Source organism: Bubalus bubalis, chromosome 19, assembly GCF_019923935.1.
Source record: "Bubalus bubalis isolate 160015118507 breed Murrah chromosome 19, NDDB_SH_1, whole genome shotgun sequence".
NCBI classification, from domain to species: Eukaryota; Metazoa; Chordata; class Mammalia; order Artiodactyla; family Bovidae; genus Bubalus; species Bubalus bubalis.
The window spans coordinates 6,245,727-6,264,996 of NC_059175.1; the positions used below are offsets into that span (position 1 = coordinate 6,245,727).

At 47.0% G+C, this 19,270-nt stretch overlaps 1 protein-coding gene across 1 annotated transcript; it reads left to right on the plus strand.

Moving 5' to 3' along the window:
• Nucleotides 1-1,695: 1,695 nt before the first annotated feature.
• On the plus strand, nucleotides 1,696-7,791 carry MSX2 (msh homeobox 2). The gene is made up of 2 exons (XM_006055393.4): nucleotides 1,696-2,203; nucleotides 6,066-7,791. The coding sequence occupies exons 1-2, from the start codon at nucleotides 1,825-1,827 to the stop codon at nucleotides 6,488-6,490; spliced, it is 804 nt and encodes a 267-aa protein (XP_006055455.1). The 5' UTR covers nucleotides 1,696-1,824; the 3' UTR covers nucleotides 6,491-7,791.
• The last annotated feature ends 11,479 nt before the right edge of the window (nucleotides 7,792-19,270 follow it).

Genomic DNA, 19,270 nt, shown 5'->3' on the forward strand with positions numbered 1-19,270 from the left:
TCAAGCCAACTATCAAGTATGACTCAAGGGGAAAATGCATAAGGCATGTATCTCCAGATAGCTTTCATAATTGTGTGTGTGAATTTTTAAATAACTTTCCCTAAACTTTCAGTTTCTTAATAGTGGTGGGAGAGGGAGGTTTTAGAAGGCTGTGGTTAAGACTTATTTACTTTTAAACTTTTATTCAGGACCATTTTTAATCAAATTGAGTTAAGTGGACAGTGCAGTGTTTTTATCCTCTAAGTGTCAGTAACACTTATTCTGGTTATCCTAGGCCAGCACAGTTTCAGTCCAGGCAGAGGTTTGGGGTGAAGGAAAGTGCTCTAGGAAGTGGATCTAGGGGTCATGTTTCTCTTGAATATCCAGTTAGCTCCAAGATCTGGTCATTTCACTAGTTAAAAACAATGTCCCTTCCTTCTAAAGCTTTGGGAACTATTTAACAAGCATCTGCTGTGTGCAAGTTCCTGAGTTGGGATACTTCTATTCACCTCATCATCTTTGGCATATAGGAAATCACTCAGATATAGGAAAAGGCAACCATAGCATAGCAGGCTTCATTTGAAGCAATAGGTGTTGACCCAGTGGCCTGCAGCAAGACTGGTCTCTGCACTTTAGAAGCTTCTGTGCTCTCCCCTTTCCCATACTGAGACAGTCATCACTAAGGCTTTGAGATGTAATTACCCAGGGTATAATTTCAAGTGGGGTGGGGATATCTATACTTTTTTTTTTTTTTTAGCCAGGTGCAATGAATAAAAATGTGCTTCCCTAAAAGATACACAGGCTGGGGTGTGCAAACTTGGCACCCAATATTTATAAGATTTGCGGGGGGGGGGGGGGCGGGGGGGAGGGTGTTGGGAAGCAGTAGATATTATTTATGCCTCTTCCTCCCTCCTCCTCCTTGAAGGCAAACACTGGCACCTAAACACACATGACAAGCACAGGCTCAAACAAACTCATAAACACACAATGCATGCTGTCTTGAGAAAAAGTCGGATCCGGATTTCGTCCAGTGAGGAGATTCAGGGAAAAGAAAACTCCAGGATTTCGAGTTTCTAAGAGTGCGCTGGTTTTGTTTTTGAGTGTAAGAGATGGAAAGCTCTGCTTTAAATTTTCCAGCTACTTGGGAGAGGGTTGTCGTGACCACCTTCCTCTCTGACTCCCTCCGGCCCCTCTCCTAGGGAAGTTACAGTGATAGCAAACGCTGATGGGCACTTGCTAATAGCGAAATATCTACTCTTATAAGGGCCATGCATGTAGTATTTCCTTTAACAGGGATGCTGGCCCTTGCTTTCAGTGCTGACCCCGAAAACTGTTAAGTTAGCCCAGTTTCGGCCCATAGTAGGAGCTTCATCAAAGTTTTTTTGCAATGTCAGTTGCAGATTTTAAACGTGTTTTGGAGCGGAGAACCTTTTTAAAAGAGGGGTCAAAAGAGAGAAGAAATGGGACTCGGCGAACTTCCTCTTTAAATAATCGGCCTTAATTACGCCTTAGACTTTTCAGTTTTGGCGTGATTATAACCCTTGAGGGATCGCCTAATAACAACTCTGCTGACTGCTCCTGTAATTAACTCCTAATTTATTTCAAACAGAAAAAAAAAAAAAAAAAAGTCCCAGCCTCTTCTGGAAGAACCAATCGGAGGCTAGCATCCGTGGCGTCAGCGCCAGGGCGAGCGCGGATTGGCTGATCCCAGTCTCTCACTTCCCCTTGGAGGAAAGGCACGGCTCCAGGCGCGCCCCTCCCGTCTCCCCCCCAAAAAAGTTTGAGTCGCCGCTGCCGGGTTGCCAGCGGAGTCGCGCGCCCGGAGCTACGTAGGGCAGAGAAGTCATGGCTTCTCCGTCCAAAGGCAATGACCTGTTTTCGTCTGATGAGGAGGGCCCGGCGATGGTCGCCGGACCGGGCCCGGGGCCTGGGGGCGCCGAAGGGGCAGCGGAGGAGCGCCGCGTCAAGGTCTCCAGCCTGCCCTTCAGTGTGGAGGCGCTCATGTCGGACAAGAAGCCGCCCAAGGAGACGTCCCCGCGGCCAGCCGAAAGCGCCTCCGCCGGGGCCACCCTGCGGCCGCTTCTGCTGCCTGGCCACGGCGTCCGGGAAGCTCACAGCCCCGGGCCGCTGGTCAAACCCTTCGAGACCGCCTCGGTCAAGTCGGAAAATTCAGAAGACGGAGCGGCGTGGATGCAGGAACCGGGCAGATACTCGCCGCCGCCAAGTGAGTCCCTGCGGGAGCCGGGACCAGGAGTAGGTGGGGTGCGCGGGGTACCGGAGGGAACTAGGGGCCAGTATTCCAAGCTATGGGTACGGAGGCCCCCCTGTACTATGTGTCCCCTAAAGCAAACATTGCAAGGTCTTGGCCCCTTAATATCCCCAGAGTCCAGCGGCATCCAAGACACCTTCTGGGTGGTAGCTGCGCAGCGCGTGTTCGGGATCCCCCAGCTACACAAAGTATTCTATACAATTGCCAACTCCCTGGTCTTTGAAGGGTGAACCCAGCTGGGTTGGCTGGGATCGCTCGGTTGTCGTTTTCTCTAGCCCACAGCCCTGTGCTCAGGCCACTTAGCTTTTTCTCACTGTCCATCGGGGTTTCAGTCTAGGGGAAGGATTCTCGTTTAATGTGCACCCGAATATATACCAGGCAGAAGCGGAGTGCCTTACTGTTTTTCAAAGTTCACAATCCTGCGAGGTGTGCCCTCATTTTAAAGATGAGCTCGTTAAAATCTAATCGGACTTTGGGGTAGCAGTGATCATCTTCCGTTGGTCCCTGGGGCATCGAAGCACGATCCCTTGGAGGGATGGCGGCAGAGACCTTTGCGGCGAGAAGTATCTCCCGACGGCCGGCAAGTCGCTTCGCTGGGAGCGGGCTGGGGTCAGCGGCGTGGGGCTCCGCTTGGCTCAAAGTAATAATTAACAGCATTCCAGCAGCGCTTGAGTTTACAAAGTGATGCTTATTAGTTCACCATATTCCGGTCATCGCTGGAACCTCGAAGTGTGGGGAGAAGCCTGGGACCTGTGGTTATCTCAGTTTTTAGACACCCAGACTTTGAGGATTGAACTTGATTGAGCCAGGTCACCAACACTGGCAGAATTGGGCAAGGGGCCCTGGTGTCCAAGCCCTAGCCCTGGCCGCCTTTGATCCTTCTACCCAGAGAGACCAAGGAAAAGCTGAAACACCTGCACCCCGCTTCCTGCCAATAAGGAAGAACAGAGAGGCCCAGGAGAGCTGATTTCTCTTCCAGCATTTACATCTATTTTGGGGCCTTGGGTATTTTTCCAATTTGGACAAACCATTCATTTCCTATAGCTCCTTTTACTTACATCTCCTGACCTTTAAGATTTCTCTGCCCTCACTGTACCTCTAGGAAAAGTGAGAGAGAAGGGGCCTGCGGAGGGATTTTTTTTTTCCAAAGCTAGGAGCAGCACATTTTACCCTATTTCCATCAGCTGGGAAAACTCAGAAACAAGTATTTTGTGAACAGAACAAGGCCATATAACCAGACATCAGTGGCGGTCCCCTCTGGCGTCTTTCTCCACCCTGTTAGAAACTCCAAAAGATTCAAAGGGCGTGGAGATTAAGGACTCAAAGAATTTAACCTCAAGTTTGCACAGTGCTTTATAGCACTTTTCACCATATTATCTTATCTGATCTCTGTGTGGCTGAAGCCAGCCTCCCAGTAACAGATGAGGACATTTCAGCAGAGTTCAGAGGAATCTGCACACATCGAGTTTGGGCTTGACAAGAAAGGCTTGGGGACATTTAATGATCACCTACCTGGTGGCAGCCCAGGACTCTGGGCATTCTAAAATTTGGTACTCTGAACTGCAGGATCAGTGTTACTTACCCATTTTATTGATGGTGAAATAGAGGCTCAGAAACTTTAAATAACTTAATTTGTTTTGACAAATATTGAGTGTCTGTGTATTCATAGGCCTGGGTCAATTCCCAGCCTCACATCAATGATTCAGACCTTACAGGGAGTAGTGTCCAGAGGTCAGAGATTTCCACTTACTTAGGTTCTTGGAGTTCTGTAAATATGCCTGCCAGGGCCCAAGGTAAGGCAGCCCTGGATGTGGCCTTCTCATGAGAAAAATCGGAGATTATGAGAAAGGATTTAACTTTAAAATAAACTTTAAAGTTTTTTTAAACTTTAAAACAAAAAGTGGGTCAGTCGTGGTTTAGGCCCGGAGATGGCCTCGGGACCCCTGTGGTAGAAGCAGTGGGTTCCGGGAGCCTAGGGCCAGAGCCTGGGGCAGGAGGGAGCCACTTACCCAGGCCAGGTTTTGTTATTCATAGGCAGTAGGACCGATGCTGTTTTGCTTTGTATAATCTCATCCTTCCTCAAGTTTAAAATGGAGTGGGGATGGGAGGGTGAGGAGTAGTATGCTGGGTAGGAAGCCTCATAGCCTTATAGCTTTGATATACCGCAAGATACCCATCTCCTGGACTTCATAATTCAAATGCAGCCCCTAGGATCAGCGGAATGACTGCCCAGGCACGGAGTTCCTTTCAACAGGGGCAAGTGTAGACTCTAGAAGCTTGGTGTCTGTGCTGTGACCACTGGGTTCTCCCAAGCAGCCCGGTCAAGTCTTTGAAGAGTGAGAATTTCACAGATCTCTGAGTCTCTGTTGTTATTTTATTTGCAAATTAAGAAGTAGGAACCCCTAGCTCTCTGGCTTACTTAGGGATTAGCATATGCAAAAGTCTGCACTCCTGTGGTAGTTGCTTATCCATCCGTTGCCCAGACTTCTGGTTTTTGATTGAGTGCAGAACCCACTACCTCTTTTTTTTAAATCACTCAAAGTGATGGTTAATAATGTCGCATTAGGACAAGTCCATTCCTTGTTGGAAAGGGAGGCTGGGTTGGCACTTGTGCTGTGTCACCCTCAACTATGAAGTGTAAACTTTCTTGGGCCACCAAAGTAACTAAACAAGAAATGCAACATTCTCCCTTTGGAGTACTTACTACTGTGGCTGCATTTGGAAAATTAGCATAGCTCATAAAAGCCACATGCAGAAAATGAATTCTTTAACATCGGTCCCTTAGCTCCCCCCGCCCTGGCCCCATTCCGTTTAAGGAAAAGCCCAAAGTTAGTTGATTCTATGGAATCCCAAGGATGCTCTGTCCTGTGACTTCCTATAATTGAATCCATTTTAAATGTAGAGTCTGGATGCCATTGGCATACCTTTATTTTGCTTGTTATTCTTTCTTTCTAAATTCCAGCAACAAGCTAATCATTTACACGTTTGCTCCAAACCATAGAATGGGTAGGAGAGATGACTAAGATGTCATCACATGCTCTCAATTCAGGAGGCAGCATGATTTCCCCTGACATTTACATTTATGGGCAAGCTAATTTTTCCCTCCTTCTGTAAAGTTTATATTACAGAAGCACCCAGCCAAGAAACTTATCCCACATCCAGATCTGTGAAATGATGTTCAGGTTTTATAATCTGTAGACTGGAGGGAATGACAGCTCTGTGGTTGTTTATTGCATGAGGCTGCTCCCCAATCCAAAGATGCTATTAATTTACCGCAGACCTTATCGGCACAATTATCCTTCATAAATATGCTGATGCAATCCCAACATTTCCTGGTACAGAGAGGGGACCAACTCAGTTTATAAGATCCTATTCGTTTTCCTTCTCATATGTGATTATTTCAGCATCCTAGGGATGTGAGGATTATCATGAAACCCTCCACCCCTTTAAGATGAGTCATCAGGAAGAGATGGGGTTTTGTTTTTCAGAGAACCCTCAGCTCTCTTGGCATATCAGGGATGTGTTCATGTTTTATGATCTCTAATGCTGTTTGTTTGCCATATAGAAAATTCTGTGACACCATTTAACTGCCCAACTTTTTGTAAAAAGATTCAATTTTTTAAAGCAAAACAACAAATTCATTTAAGTTTGGTCCTTCTCGACCCTCCACCACCAAAAAACACATTAACCTTACATGGTTTTCACCGAGGTTCCTTTTTGAACGATGAAGAGGAGCCCTTCCCTCCCGCCCACATGGACATACCTGGTGACAAAGCCACTTTCTTTTGCTAACTCACTCTCCATTTCTATTCCCTAGGACACATGAGCCCCACCACCTGCACCCTGCGGAAACACAAGACCAATCGGAAGCCGCGCACACCCTTTACCACGTCCCAGCTCCTCGCTCTGGAGCGCAAGTTCCGCCAGAAACAGTACCTCTCCATCGCAGAGCGGGCAGAGTTCTCCAGCTCTCTGAACCTCACAGAGACCCAGGTCAAAATCTGGTTCCAGAACCGAAGAGCCAAGGCGAAAAGACTGCAGGAGGCAGAACTGGAAAAGCTGAAAATGGCTGCAAAACCTATGCTGCCCTCCGGCTTCAGCCTCCCTTTCCCCATCAACTCTCCCCTGCAAGCAGCATCTCTATACGGTGCATCTTACCCTTTCCATAGACCTGTGCTCCCCATCCCGCCCGTCGGACTTTATGCGACTCCAGTGGGATATGGCATGTACCACCTATCCTAAGGAAGACCAGCTCAATAGACTCCGGGATGGATGTTTGTTTAAAAGCCTCCCCCCTCCCTCTCCAAGAAGACAGTCCCGCTCTACAAACCTTGCATGCACCACCCTCAGCCTCAGCGGCTAGGTCGACAGGGCCACAGACATAGTTCAAATTGCTTCTTTTGACTGGAGACACCCAAGCCCTGTTTTCTTGGTTAATCTGCCAGATGCGCCCCCCACCCCTTTCATAAAGATTGGCTCTGACAGTTTTTATATATAAATATATATATAATAAAATATAATACATTTTTATACAGCAGACATAAAAATCAAATTATTTTGAAAGGCAAAATTTATATATATATATATATCTTTTTTCTCTATATATCACCTTCCTAAAAGATACTGCTTAAGTCTACCTGTTGTTTTTTTTCTTATGGGGGAGACAAATTATTTGCTAAAATTGCTGAAATCTGGTGATTTGGATGGAATAACTGACTTTAGCTTATGGAAAACAAACATTAGAATTAGACATTACTTGCATAAGGAGTAGATATGGAGAGATTCCTCCCAGGGAAGGGACACACCATGTTTTTGCATTTTTCATGTGCATTAAAAACTCACATAGATCGAAAACTCACTAGACATGACCCTATTTGGCCCTATATTTTTCCCCCCTCTCCACCTTGTTTATTACACATTATTAAAAGTTTTTGTAAGATCAATAAAAGATTAGAATCCTGAGAGTCCTCCGGGGTAAGGTGGAAAACGGAGGTCCTTCCTAATTCCTCTCAAGGCTGTTGCTTAACTTCATTTCAGATAATTGGGGAGTGAAAAGTTAAAGCATGTTGGGAGGAATTGATGGTTTCTGTGAACCACTGGGTATGTCAGTCCTCACGCATTGCAAAGGCAATTTGGGGGAGGGGTGTAGTTAATTCTCTGCTTTAAAAAAAAAATGAATATCTTGTAACCATTGTCTATATGCTAAATATTCTTGAGCAATGAATAGATCCAAAAAGAAGAAAATCATGCTTTCTCTGTGTGTACCTATTGTATGTGCTAAACTTATTAGAAAAATTTATATACTTTTTAACATGTTGGGGGCAGAGGGTAAAGCCATGTTTTGACTTGATAAAAAATGGTGTTGTCAGACAGCCCATATAGCTCCTTGGTATTTAATCTTTCTATCCAGCACCCCCTCCCTGCCCCAAGTATACCTTCATCCCTTTGAAAGGGTGCCTTGTATAATTTTATATATTTTATTGAAGAGTTATTTCTTATCTCTTATTCTGAATTAAATTAAACGTTTGTTTTATTGCAGTAAAGTCTGTCCAAAGTCACAATTATTTTTAAGAGGCGCTCTGTGTTCTTTAGCTGGACTTAACCCAGAAATGCCACCCAGATGGGGGAGGGGGCCTGGTGATTTTTATGATGATTTTAATGTGAATCAATCAAGAGCTGTGGCCAGATTCAGCCTGGGGTAGGAAAGTCCATTGAAAACAGCAAAAGACTTTGAACTGCTTCCTTTGGCAGCTTGTGTTACTCAAGGAAAATTGCTATTAGGAGTTTTTCAAATCAGTGAAAGATGAGCTTAGAAGTGGCAGGGCCCAGGGATAGGCCAGAATCAGGGGGTTTTCAAGGGAAAAATCTTGAACTTGAAATCTCTCAGCTAAACAAAACAAGCTGAGGGAACGGACCTATATAGTTCTCTGCAAATGGAGATGGTAACTGGATGCATTCACTTGGGGGGTGGGGTGCAGGATAGATGGATGCCTGTTGCCCTTTCAGGACTGTGTCAAATCACATTCCGTTTACCATTCCTATCTCCCTTCCAAGGAGATCGATCTCGAACAAATGCTCTTTTCGGTTTGTAGGGGGAAGGTAGTCCATTCAAGTGCCCTTTGCTTTGCAGTCTGCCTTTCCACTGGCTACGGAACGGGGGTCAGGCTTGGGTTTTGAGGCATCACCATGAAAATAAATTGGTAATGGGTAGAGGAAGCGGGGAAGAATCAAACTCTGCTTTCTGTTGCACAAAGAAACCAAGTAGCCATTGATGTTACCTTTCCGAGGGCTCTTTTCGGGTGAGGGGCTCCGGTGACCCCGGGAACAAGTCGGAAGGGAGCGGAAAACGGTGGTGCGAAGACAGGTGAGGAGACTGGAACCTGACGCCTACTAGGACTAGCGCTTTCGTCCGTTTCCTTTGTGCCACACCAGGTTTAGAGGTGGGCTCCGGAAACTCCATTTTCCGGTTGGGCAGAGGCTCCCAAGGTCGGGCGGTGAGTTTCTTCTGCGAAGTGTGATCCAAACCCAGGGATCGCCTCCGAAGCTGGGGTCCGACCGATTTCTCCCAGCTCCGCCACTGCACTCCGGAGCTGGAGTGATCTGCAGGAGCGTCTCAAACCTCCCCGAACGTGTGCCCTTGCCATCCCGCTGGGCCATCTCATTTACGGGATGCGCTTTCTGAAGGCGGAAGCCCTTCCCGGTTTCGTCATCGGCCGCCAAGCTAGGTCCCTAATGAACCAGCCCATCGAGCTTCTTTCCCGGGGGCTCTCAGACCCTAGCCTCCGGCGACCTCAGCCCAGGATGGAGACATTGCCGCCTCTGGGTTAAGAGTCAGCTTGCCCCGGAGAGGAGGGGGTCACGGGCCAGAGTGGTTTTCGGAGAATCCGGGCTGCGTCCTGCGTGGTCAGCGGGGTGGATTGGAAACCGTCTAAGCGCCTGCGCATTTCCTCAATCGCCCTAAATCCCAGCGAAAACCTGAGGCCGGGACGGGGGAAAAGAGTCGCTCAGGCTCCAATACATGCACCCCAGAGCTCCTGGGTGGATGGGGTTACCCCCTAGTCGAGGACGTGGCCGGGTTACCGGGGCCCAGACCGCGGCCAGAGGTCCGCGGGGCCGCCGGTGAGCCGTGCTCTGGGGCTCCCTCCGAACTGCCGGCCCCGCCTTAGGTTTGGCAGTCGCCAGAGTCCCTGAGTATGTCGGGCTTGGTATGCCAGGCGTCTCAGGGACCAGACCAACAACCTGCGGTGACAGAGGGCCCCGAGTCACCAAGGACCCGCGCAGCGCGCCTTGGAAATGAAAACCGAAGATGTCCGCGTGCCGGTTTTGGCCATAGTCGCCTAAGCTGTCGGGAGACTGGCACACAGCTCCACCCGCCCTCCTGTAATTCTTAAGGCTTTTATCTAAAACTTCCCAGCAAGACGGTTCTGCTCTCAGGAAGCAGAGAGGACGGAAAGGAGAAGGAATCCTATGTATTGAGCTCCTACTAAGTATGGAACTAGGCATCTTCTGTCTCATCTCATCCAGTCATTGCACACCCCCCTAGGGAGGTATTATTGATGCCATTTTATAGGTGAGGAAACTGAGGCTCAGGGGCTCACTAAGGTCCCAGAGTCCATAAAGGGCAGCAGCAGAATTCAGGCCAAAGTGTGAGCCTGGAGGGGGTGAAGTCTGGCAAAGGGGGCCCTGAAGGACCTGTCTCAGAGGAGTTGAGGGATGAAGGACCCTAGGGAGCCCTCCAGACCCCCCATCCCAGATCCCAGCACAGCCCTGCTCTGGAGCCCCTCTCTGCATCTCCTTCCCTACCCCTCATTGCTGTAAGGGGCTTCTCACCCAGGGTGCCAGCTTCTCCATCACAGGGGACCTGAGGCTCAGCCTGAACAGCCTCCTCCCCCTTGCAGCCCTGGGGAGGAGCAGGGCCGGCAGGAGGTAAACGGCAAAGGCCTGGCTGGCTGAGAGCAGGCGCTGGTGAAACGTCTGCCTGACCCGACTGAAAAGAGGATCCCTGCCTTTGAGCAGAACCTTGTCTGACCGAATGAAAACTCCCACGGCCATTCTTTGCTATAAAAGCCGCTCATTTGCCACGGGTTGGAGAGGCCACCTCCCCACCCCCAATCCCTCTCCACTGCTGGGTTTGGAATAAACATAAACCTCATTTATAAAAGAACCCACGTCACTCACACACACACACACACACACACACCCCCCTCCCTGAAGTCACAGGGCCCAGTTGGTGAAGTTGATTGTGCCTGTTTTCCCCTTCAATGTAAGTTAAAAAAAGGAATCTCAAGATTGGTGATGCTGTAGGCCTCCTTAATGAAATCAATGAAATCGGCCAGAGAGCAATGAGGAAAAGTCTGCTGTCAACTCCTGGACCCCTCCATCCCTCTCCCACCCCCAACAACCCTCTCACCTCCCTCCCTGCTAGGAACTAAATAAAAAGCAGTAAAATTACTTTCCAAAATAGCCTGCTTCAAAGCAGAACAGAGTACCAGGCTGCGGGAATCCTGAATCCTGCCCTGATAAGGTTCATAATAATCAAATGCAAACTCCATCCACCTCCTCTGACTCTTTCCAACCTCCTCCGGACCCCTCTGCATTTGTTGATGAAAACACTTTGATGTCCTGAGTCCTCCAAACAATTATTATTATAATTTTAAACAACCTGGTATTTTCCATTACTAACGGCTCGGGCTTTGAAGTTACACCTCATAATTTCCTAAATTAAATAAATCATTTTAAGTTTGCACTGGGAGGCTTTTAATAGCAGAGAAAGGAATATCATTATCTTATTGAGCCCCAATCGTGGTGGCTCCAGTCTGGCTGTAGCTAGGGGCAAAGTAGGCTCGCTCTAACAGACCTACTTTATTAACCTCCCATAACTCTCGAAAGAACATTTTTATATTTTCTTTGATTTCCCCCCTCCCTCTCTTGTTTTAAAGCTGTCCCAACCTTTAATTAGTGCCTAATATGAAAAGCATTATTTTTTTAATGCTATGTAATTTACCAGCGGCAACAGGCCAACTTAACAATTGTTTATTAGACTTGGTTTTTCACACAGGGCAAAGAATGCCGCTCCAAACCCAACTTTTCATGGGTGGTTGCACTAATTAATACAGTGTCTGAGGCTCCTAGGGGGTTTTTTAATATTGAAGCCTATGGGGGCGGAAGGGGGTTTTAGAAGTCCAGCTCCCGCCGCCGACGTTCTCGCTCTGATTTCTTTCATGCTGTTTTGATCCTGTCTGTGGAGTCAGCACAGACAGAAACTGTGCCCTGGCTCCGGAGATAACGATGACAACAGCCCCGGGAACCCCCCAGCACCTCCGCTTGTGATTTATGGTGTGTGGGGCCCGACTTGGGGTGCAGGGAGCCCTCTGCTCACACTGGGCCTGCGGTGGGGGGAGCTGCCCTTCGTCCAGCCTGGAGGGGCAAGGAGCTGGCCTGGGGCTAGGGTTGGGCCAGACTCAGGCTGCTGGGGGCACATGCCAGTTCTCCCAGGCACCAGGCAGCACTGAGCTCCAGGCAGAGACCTGGCTGAGACTGAGGCAGGACTGGGGTGGGGGTGAAGGTCCAGCGAGGGAGGCACCCGGCCAGCGCTGCCTCTGGGCTTGCAGTTGCCTTTGTTGTTGTTGTTCAGTGACTCAGTCGTGTCCGACTCTTAGTGACCCCATGGACTGCAGGACAGCAGGCCTCCCCTTCCTTCACTATCTCACTATTTGACTTTGCTCAAATTCATGTTATCTTCATCTCCCTTATTCCCTCCCCCCCTTTTTTTGTCTTTCATGCCGCATCTTAAGCCCACTCCTCACTTTAATTTTTTTTTTATTCTTTTGCTCTCTTTTATTCACCTGCTTTCAATCTTTTTCAGGTCTGTCCCACTCTCTTTTTAATTTTTTTCCCCTTTATCTTCAGTCCATACAATTCTTCTTCAGGGTCTCATTCTTAACTTCCTCTTTTCTCCCTCTTGTCTTCACTGTCCTGTCATTTTGTTCCTCCACGTGTCTCTCAATAGTTTTTCCTTTTCTATTTATTCTTATTCCTACCTACTTGTCCCCTTCTCGTTCTCTGTTTTACTTCTTTCTTCCCCGGTTCCAGCGATTCTGTGCCCGATTGATTGCAGGAACCCCGCCAGCACCCGCTGGCCAGGCTCCTGCGGATGCCTCGCCTCGCTCAGGGAGCTCCCGATCACCACCTCCCCTCGGTGCCTTTTCCGCCCCTGCTGCACCTGGCAAGCCAGCAAGGAAGAGACCCCTGAGCAGGGGGCAGGGCAAGTCGCTGGGCTTCTCCCTGGAACCGTGGGCGTCGCGGGCTAGAAGGGCAGCGCCGGGCCGAGAAGGGCCAGGTCCCCGCGCTCAGCCCCTCCGCCCCGCCCGCCGCCGGCCGCCCGTTTGATGTCGCGGGCCCGGCAGGAATGCGGCCGGGTTATCAATCACCCAGCTGGATCCCGAAGGTCTCGGCCTAATCACATTTAATTGCTCGTGGAGGCCCACTCTCGCCCCGGGCCGGCCGCCGCGCTCAATTACTCCCCAAATACCTGCCATCAATAAATGCGCGCTGACACCGGCCCGGCCCGCTCTGGCCCAGGACATCTCAGCCGACCAGGCGCCCCGCATCCCACTCCCACCCCCTTTCCCGTCATTAAACTTACACCTCGACGCCCCGAGGAGCAAGCCAAGCAGATAATAACAGTCCCCTTTTATTGAGAGCATCCCAAGTGCCAGACACTGGTGCTCAGCGATTTACACACTCCTTGAAGTCTCACCACCGTCTGTCTGGGAGGTGTTACCATCTCCATTTGAATTAAGGGAATTTAGGTTTATTCTTTAATGTTCCCCAGGTGGCAAAGGTAGGCCTTGGCCCTCCTGGGACGCGACCTTGCGACCCGGCAATTCCACAGCCCATATGTAGAAGAACGAGACAATAGTGCCTCCCAGAGGCCAAGGATTTACCTGGAGCCCCGGCATTAAGGTGTGCGGACCAGGTACTACCTACAGGAGCTTGTTTATTCCTCCCACCTACTCTGGGAAGTATTTGTGTTTTCCAGGTGAGGACACTGGGGCCGGAGCCCCGGGGCGAGCTGTGGGGAGGTTGCCCTCAAACTGAGGTCCTGACCTGTCTCCTGCCTGAATGCCATCCTTCACTCCCTTTTGCACTCTACCTTCAGAGCAATCCCTGCAACTCGGGAACTGTGGCGTCTCTCGTTTTCGCAGAGCATTAAAACAAACCGAGGATAGCGAAATTCCCAGAGAGGAGGCAAGGCAAGGCTGAATCACGCAGCTGGGGAGCTCAGAGCCCAGCAAGCCATGTCAGTTCCAGTAATTTCCATTGCCCTCTGCCCCTTCTATCCATATCAAGAGCCTTTGATTTAGAACAAGTGCATTATGTTTATGTTTTATGTAGTTTCCCCCTTGTTGAGAGGTAACAATTTTACACCTAACCAAGGATGAAGCAGGCGACACTGACTTGCTGTGTGAGGCCAAGTGGCCAGATTGGCTTGGGTCGATTTGCGGTAATACTGACATAAAAGGTTAAGTGAAAAGAGCAAGTTATAGCATATATATATATAGAGAGAGAGAGAGCGAGAGAAAGAGTTGTGTTAAATATATGCAATGTATTTCAACTAAGCAAAGATGCCATTAACTATAATATGCATTTTATATTCCACTTTAAAATAAAAAATTGCAAATTATGATGCAATATTTAATTACCTAGAATTTTATACTTATTAGTTCTTATTAAGAGCTCTTCTATATTAAAAAAAGAGATGTTGTACACCTGAAACTAATAACATTGTAAGTCAACTGTAATTTAAAAAAGAAGATGAGAGGGGCAGGAGTCATCTAAAGTCAGTGATTAACTTCCTTTATACCATACCCTTTCTTAATCCCTTGTATTTTGTTATAAAGTATATGACAGTGTCCAAAATACTCTCATCCTCATTTGGCCCTTGAGGCAATAGATGGGGTATTATTATTATTACCATGTCATAGAAAATAAAAAGGGTGCTCAGAGAGGTGAGGTCACTTCCCTAAGGTCAAACAGCAAGGAAGCAGAGTCAGGCTTGACAGCTAATTGTATAGTTTCCTCCCTCATGGGGGAGGTTAAGTCCTCACTGGACTAGAAGTCTGTCTAGCTTGCTTTTTTCTTTTTGACTCAAGAAAGTATATAAGTCCCTGAAAGGAGTTTCTGGGTTGCAGGGCCTTATGTAAAAAGAGCTATTTTAGTAGCAAGCTCTGCCTGTTTTTATTTGAGCGCTGAGAATGCCTGATGATGGAAAAACTGACTTTGTAAAGGAATTGTGTATAAGATGCTAAGTGCCTCCCCTCCCGAAATTCCATCACAGAAAATCACCTGAAAGGTGGTGGTGATGGATGAGGCACTTATTGATGTGAAATTGGCCAATTTAGGGAAAGTCAGAGGGCTGCAAAGTGTCCCTTGCCCCCTCCTTTCCACCACATCAGCCACTTACCCCTTCTAGTCTTTCCGGTTGGATTTCTCTTTGTTTAGCAAGGGGAACAGAGAGGAGCCAAAAGACAATGTAAAAGATCCCAGGGGTGGGTGTGGGGAATATGATCTCGGGCTTGAGAATTCCAGGAAAGCAACTGGGCAATGAAGTCATCCCAAATGGGTGTGGGCTGGGGGGGCGCGCGGGCAACGTGTCTGCCACGTCAGTGCCTTCCCAGGAGCGGGCAGAGGGCAGTGTGAGGTGGCTTCGCCTTTAGGGCTGGACTTGCAGATCTAAATTATTCCTAGGGTTAGGGACTTCTCTGTCTTGTGTAGACAGGTCCACTAAGGTACAGTCCACTTTGAAGAGAAGGTAAAACTGATTTTTCCCTTGCAAGTAGCAGGAGAGTGCCAAGGAAATTTTAGGTCTTAGAAGGAAGGAAGCAATTAGAGGGAAGGCAGATTTCCCGACTCTGATGAAAGCTGAGCCAGATTCAAATGTCTCTTTCAAAGGCAATAATGCCCAAATTTACCTCTACATGCCATCCCTGGCTAAGTGTAGAAAGGGGGAAATCATATGCTTTTTAGAGCAAGATAAATAAAATAAATTTGTAATGACTCTTTGGGATTCAAAACTGCAACATTGACAGCATGGGAAACTAAGCCTCCCTTCTCCTTAATCAACAGCAAGTTAAGACCTTTTTGTCTGGATCTCAGCACACACCATTGATCCTGAACATAGATCCCAACATGCCCCAAGACCTTCCTGAAATTCTCCAAACAGAATTATTAAAATACACTACAACTAAGAGGGAAAAGATGATGTTGTTCCTCTCCTTGGAGAATAGCTGAATTAAATGAGCACTTTCTATGGGCCAGGAAGTGGATCCCAAATTTCATCCTAATCTGAATAGCAGCCCAATAATATAAAATCATCCCATTTTATAGATAAAGAAACTGAGACCCTAAGAGTTTATGTGATTTGCCAGTGGTCTCCCAACTGGTGGATGGCAGATCCTTGGAGTCCAAGGATCATGGTCCAGAAACCGCTACTGTGGAATGTTCACTGTTTTATTAAGAATCTGGGGTTTGTGTCACTTACAGGAACAGAAACCAGGTGAAAGAGATTGTCCTTGGGCCCACGGGTTTCTGAATTGATTTAAAATCAGAAATTGTCATCTGAAGCAAAAGACATTTCAGGCTAGTATCTTGAACCAGGCAGGTTCAAGAATAATAATAAAAAGTCTTAGAGTAGAAGGGAATTTTGTGATCATATTGTACAAGAGGTTCAGAGTGGAGTGACTTGCTCAAAGTCACTTAGGAGCTATGTGGAAGAACAATATTGGGAAAACAAGTCGGGGGAATAGTTACATCTCTAGTTCAGTTCAGCTGATCTGAGCTCAAATAGACATTGGCAAATTGATTTCTGAGCGACCTGACATCCAGGTCTCCTCTACCGTAAATACTTTTAGCTCACTTAAAGAGACAGTCAGATGAAGAACACCAGAATGAGGGGATGGATTCTGGTCCCCAATAATATCCATCTATGTCCTGCAGTCAGTTCAAATTAAAACCATCTGCGTCTATTATTTGATCTGAACAAATAATATTTTCCCAAGCTTAGAGAAAGTGTGAGTAAAAGCAATTTTTTTTTTTCCAGAAAACTTTTGCTATTTTTATTCATCTTGTAACATGCCATCTTGGTAAAAATAGCATGCCTGCTAGGCAACAAGTCTCCAAAGCCATCATACTCTCTTCCAAAAAGATTGCTCTGGCTATGCCCCTCTTTTTATTGATATTTTGAGGCTTCCACCAAAGACCATCAAATGAGATACCTGAGTTACTGAGTTCAAGTCCCAACCAGTCGCTGATGGCTCCAGGGAATCTCACTTTACATGTAAATCAAGGCAGGGATTAGCAGTGGGATAAGGGCTTCCCAGGTGGCGCTAGTGGTAAAGAATCTGCCTGCCAATGCCAGAGACAGAAGACACATGGGTTTGATCCATGGGTTTGATTCCTGGGTTGAAAAAGATCCCTTGGAGGAGGGCATGACAACCCACTCCTGTATTCTTGCCTGCAGAATCCCATGAACAGAGGAGCCTGGCGGGCTACAGTCCATGAGGTCGCAAAGAGTCAGACAGGACTGAAGCAAGTTAGTTTGCATGCATGCAAGAGACAGGAAGCCCAGAGGGCAGAGCTTTGTTCCATCTGGTTCTGAACTGTATCCCTAGTGCTCTGAATGGTGCATGGCCTTAGAAGGTGCTCAGTAAGCACAGGGTTTATTGAATGAATGAAGGCGAATGTTTTACTAAATGACGTAATGGTTCCGGGAACACTTTTTGGAGCTCTGGGTTCTGCTGATTTTTAAAATTTTAGAAAATATGTAGGTTTGCCATGAGTTCAAGCTTTTAAAAAGTTGGTTCAGTTCACCAAGACAATAAAAATGATTTGCATTTGGCAAGATGGGCCAGGTAGTGCTATCAAGGCAGTTATAAAAAAATTTTTGATTTGGTTCAAGTCTGCTATGACTGGTCACAGATGAATATTAAAGAAACTTTCATGACCCTGACTGGTATGTTAGCCAGACTCTGTAGAGTCAATTCTGCTTGTCCTTATATTTCATGGGCAAAAAATATTTAAAGCATTGCATTAAATGAAACTCTCCTGAGTTATAAAATTGTCTAAGTGGATGTAGGACACTTCTTTAGAGTTTGTTTTACAGGGTGGTCCAGAGGTTAATTAATGCACTCACTCACAGGAGTGGGAGGGGGTGAGTTCTGACTCTAATGAGAACTACTTTGGAAGGAGACTCTCCAGAAAAATTTCTTTAAAAAAAATTTTTTTTGGAGTATAGTTGGTTTACAATGTTGTGTCAGTTTTAAGAGTACAGCAGAGTGAATCAGTTATACATATACAAATATCCACTCTTTTTTTTATATTCTTTCCTCATATAAGTTGTTACAAAATATTGAGAAGAGTTCCCTGTGCTATACCATAGGTCCTTATTGGCTATCTATTTTACATATAGTTGTGTGTATATCGGAGAAGGCAATGGCACCCCACTCCAGTACTCTTGCCTGGAAAATCCCATGGACGGAGGAGCCTGGAAGGCTGCAGTCCATGGGGTCACTAAGAGTTGGACACGACTGAGCAACTTCACTTTCATTTTTCACTTTCATGCATTGGAGAAGGAAATGGCAACCCACTCCAGTGTTCTTGCCTGGAGAATCCCAGGGACGGCGGAGCCTGGTGGGCTGCCATCTATGGGATCACACAGAGTCAGACACGACTGAAGTGACTTAGCAGCAGCAGTAGCAGCAGCAGTGTGTATATGTCAGTCCCAATCTCCCAGTTTATCCCTCCCCTCCATTATTTCCCCCTGGGTAATCATAACCATCTGTGCCTCTATTTCTGTTTGTAAATGACTTTATTTGCACCATTTTTAATAAGTTCACATATAAGCGATATCATATGATATATATCTTTCTCTATCTGCCTTACTTCACTCAGGATGACAATCTTTTATTGTTCAGAGCCTCAGTTTTCTCTTCTGTAGTGCAGGACTTAGGGTCCCTGCTTCTGCAGCCCTGAGATGTACTTTTCAGAGGCATGCTGCACTGTGCTTAGATGCTCAGTCATGTTGGAGTCTTTTCAACCCCATGGACTATAGCCCACCAGGCTCCTCTGTCCATGGGATTCTCCAGGCAAGAATCCTGGAGTGGGTTGCCATGCCCTCCTCCAGGGGATCTTCCCAACCTAGAGATCAAACCCAGGTCTCCTTCATTGCAGGCCAATTCTTTTACCATCTGAGCCACTAGGGAAGCCCAAGAATACTGAGGGCGTAGCCTATACCTTCTCCAAGGGATCTTTCCAACCCAGGAATCGAACCAAGGTCTTCTGCATTGCAAACGGATTCTTTACCAACTGCCCTACCAGGGAAACCCCTCAGAGACAATATTAACATTTTCCAGCTCCCTTGAGACACGTGATAGGGTTTTAAAGCAAAACGGCACTTCAAGGGATCAGGTGGGAAATTAAAAAGTAGTCATTTCAGAATAAAAAGTGTTATCCATGGGATTTCTCTGGTGATCCAGTGGTGAGACTCCTAGCTTCCAATGCAGGGTTTGATCCCTGGTTGGGGAACTAAGATCCCATGTGCTGTGTGGTACAGACAAAATAAAAAATTATCATCCCTGCTATCCTGAACTGTGCTCAACTCAAAATCTCTTTAGGGGGTGAAGAGGTTCCATGACTTTCTGAATAACACAGGTCACAGGACCCATATCTGAGGCTGCAACAACCCTTTGTGAAACATATCTTGATTTTGAGGTTATTGTAGAAAAACCTAACCGTTTCATGTGTTACTAATTCATAGAGTGTAAAAATCTACCTCAAAGCCTGATAGTCACCCTGCACTTATCAGAGCCCAGATTTCTAAACTCTGGGCCAGAACGAGGTTGCACGTGACTGAGCCTTCATCACATCTCACAAACTGTAGGCCATTTGCTGGTAGGTTATGAAATATGATCATAAATGAAAAGTAAATGACTCACATAAAATAAATGGACAAAGAGCACTCTG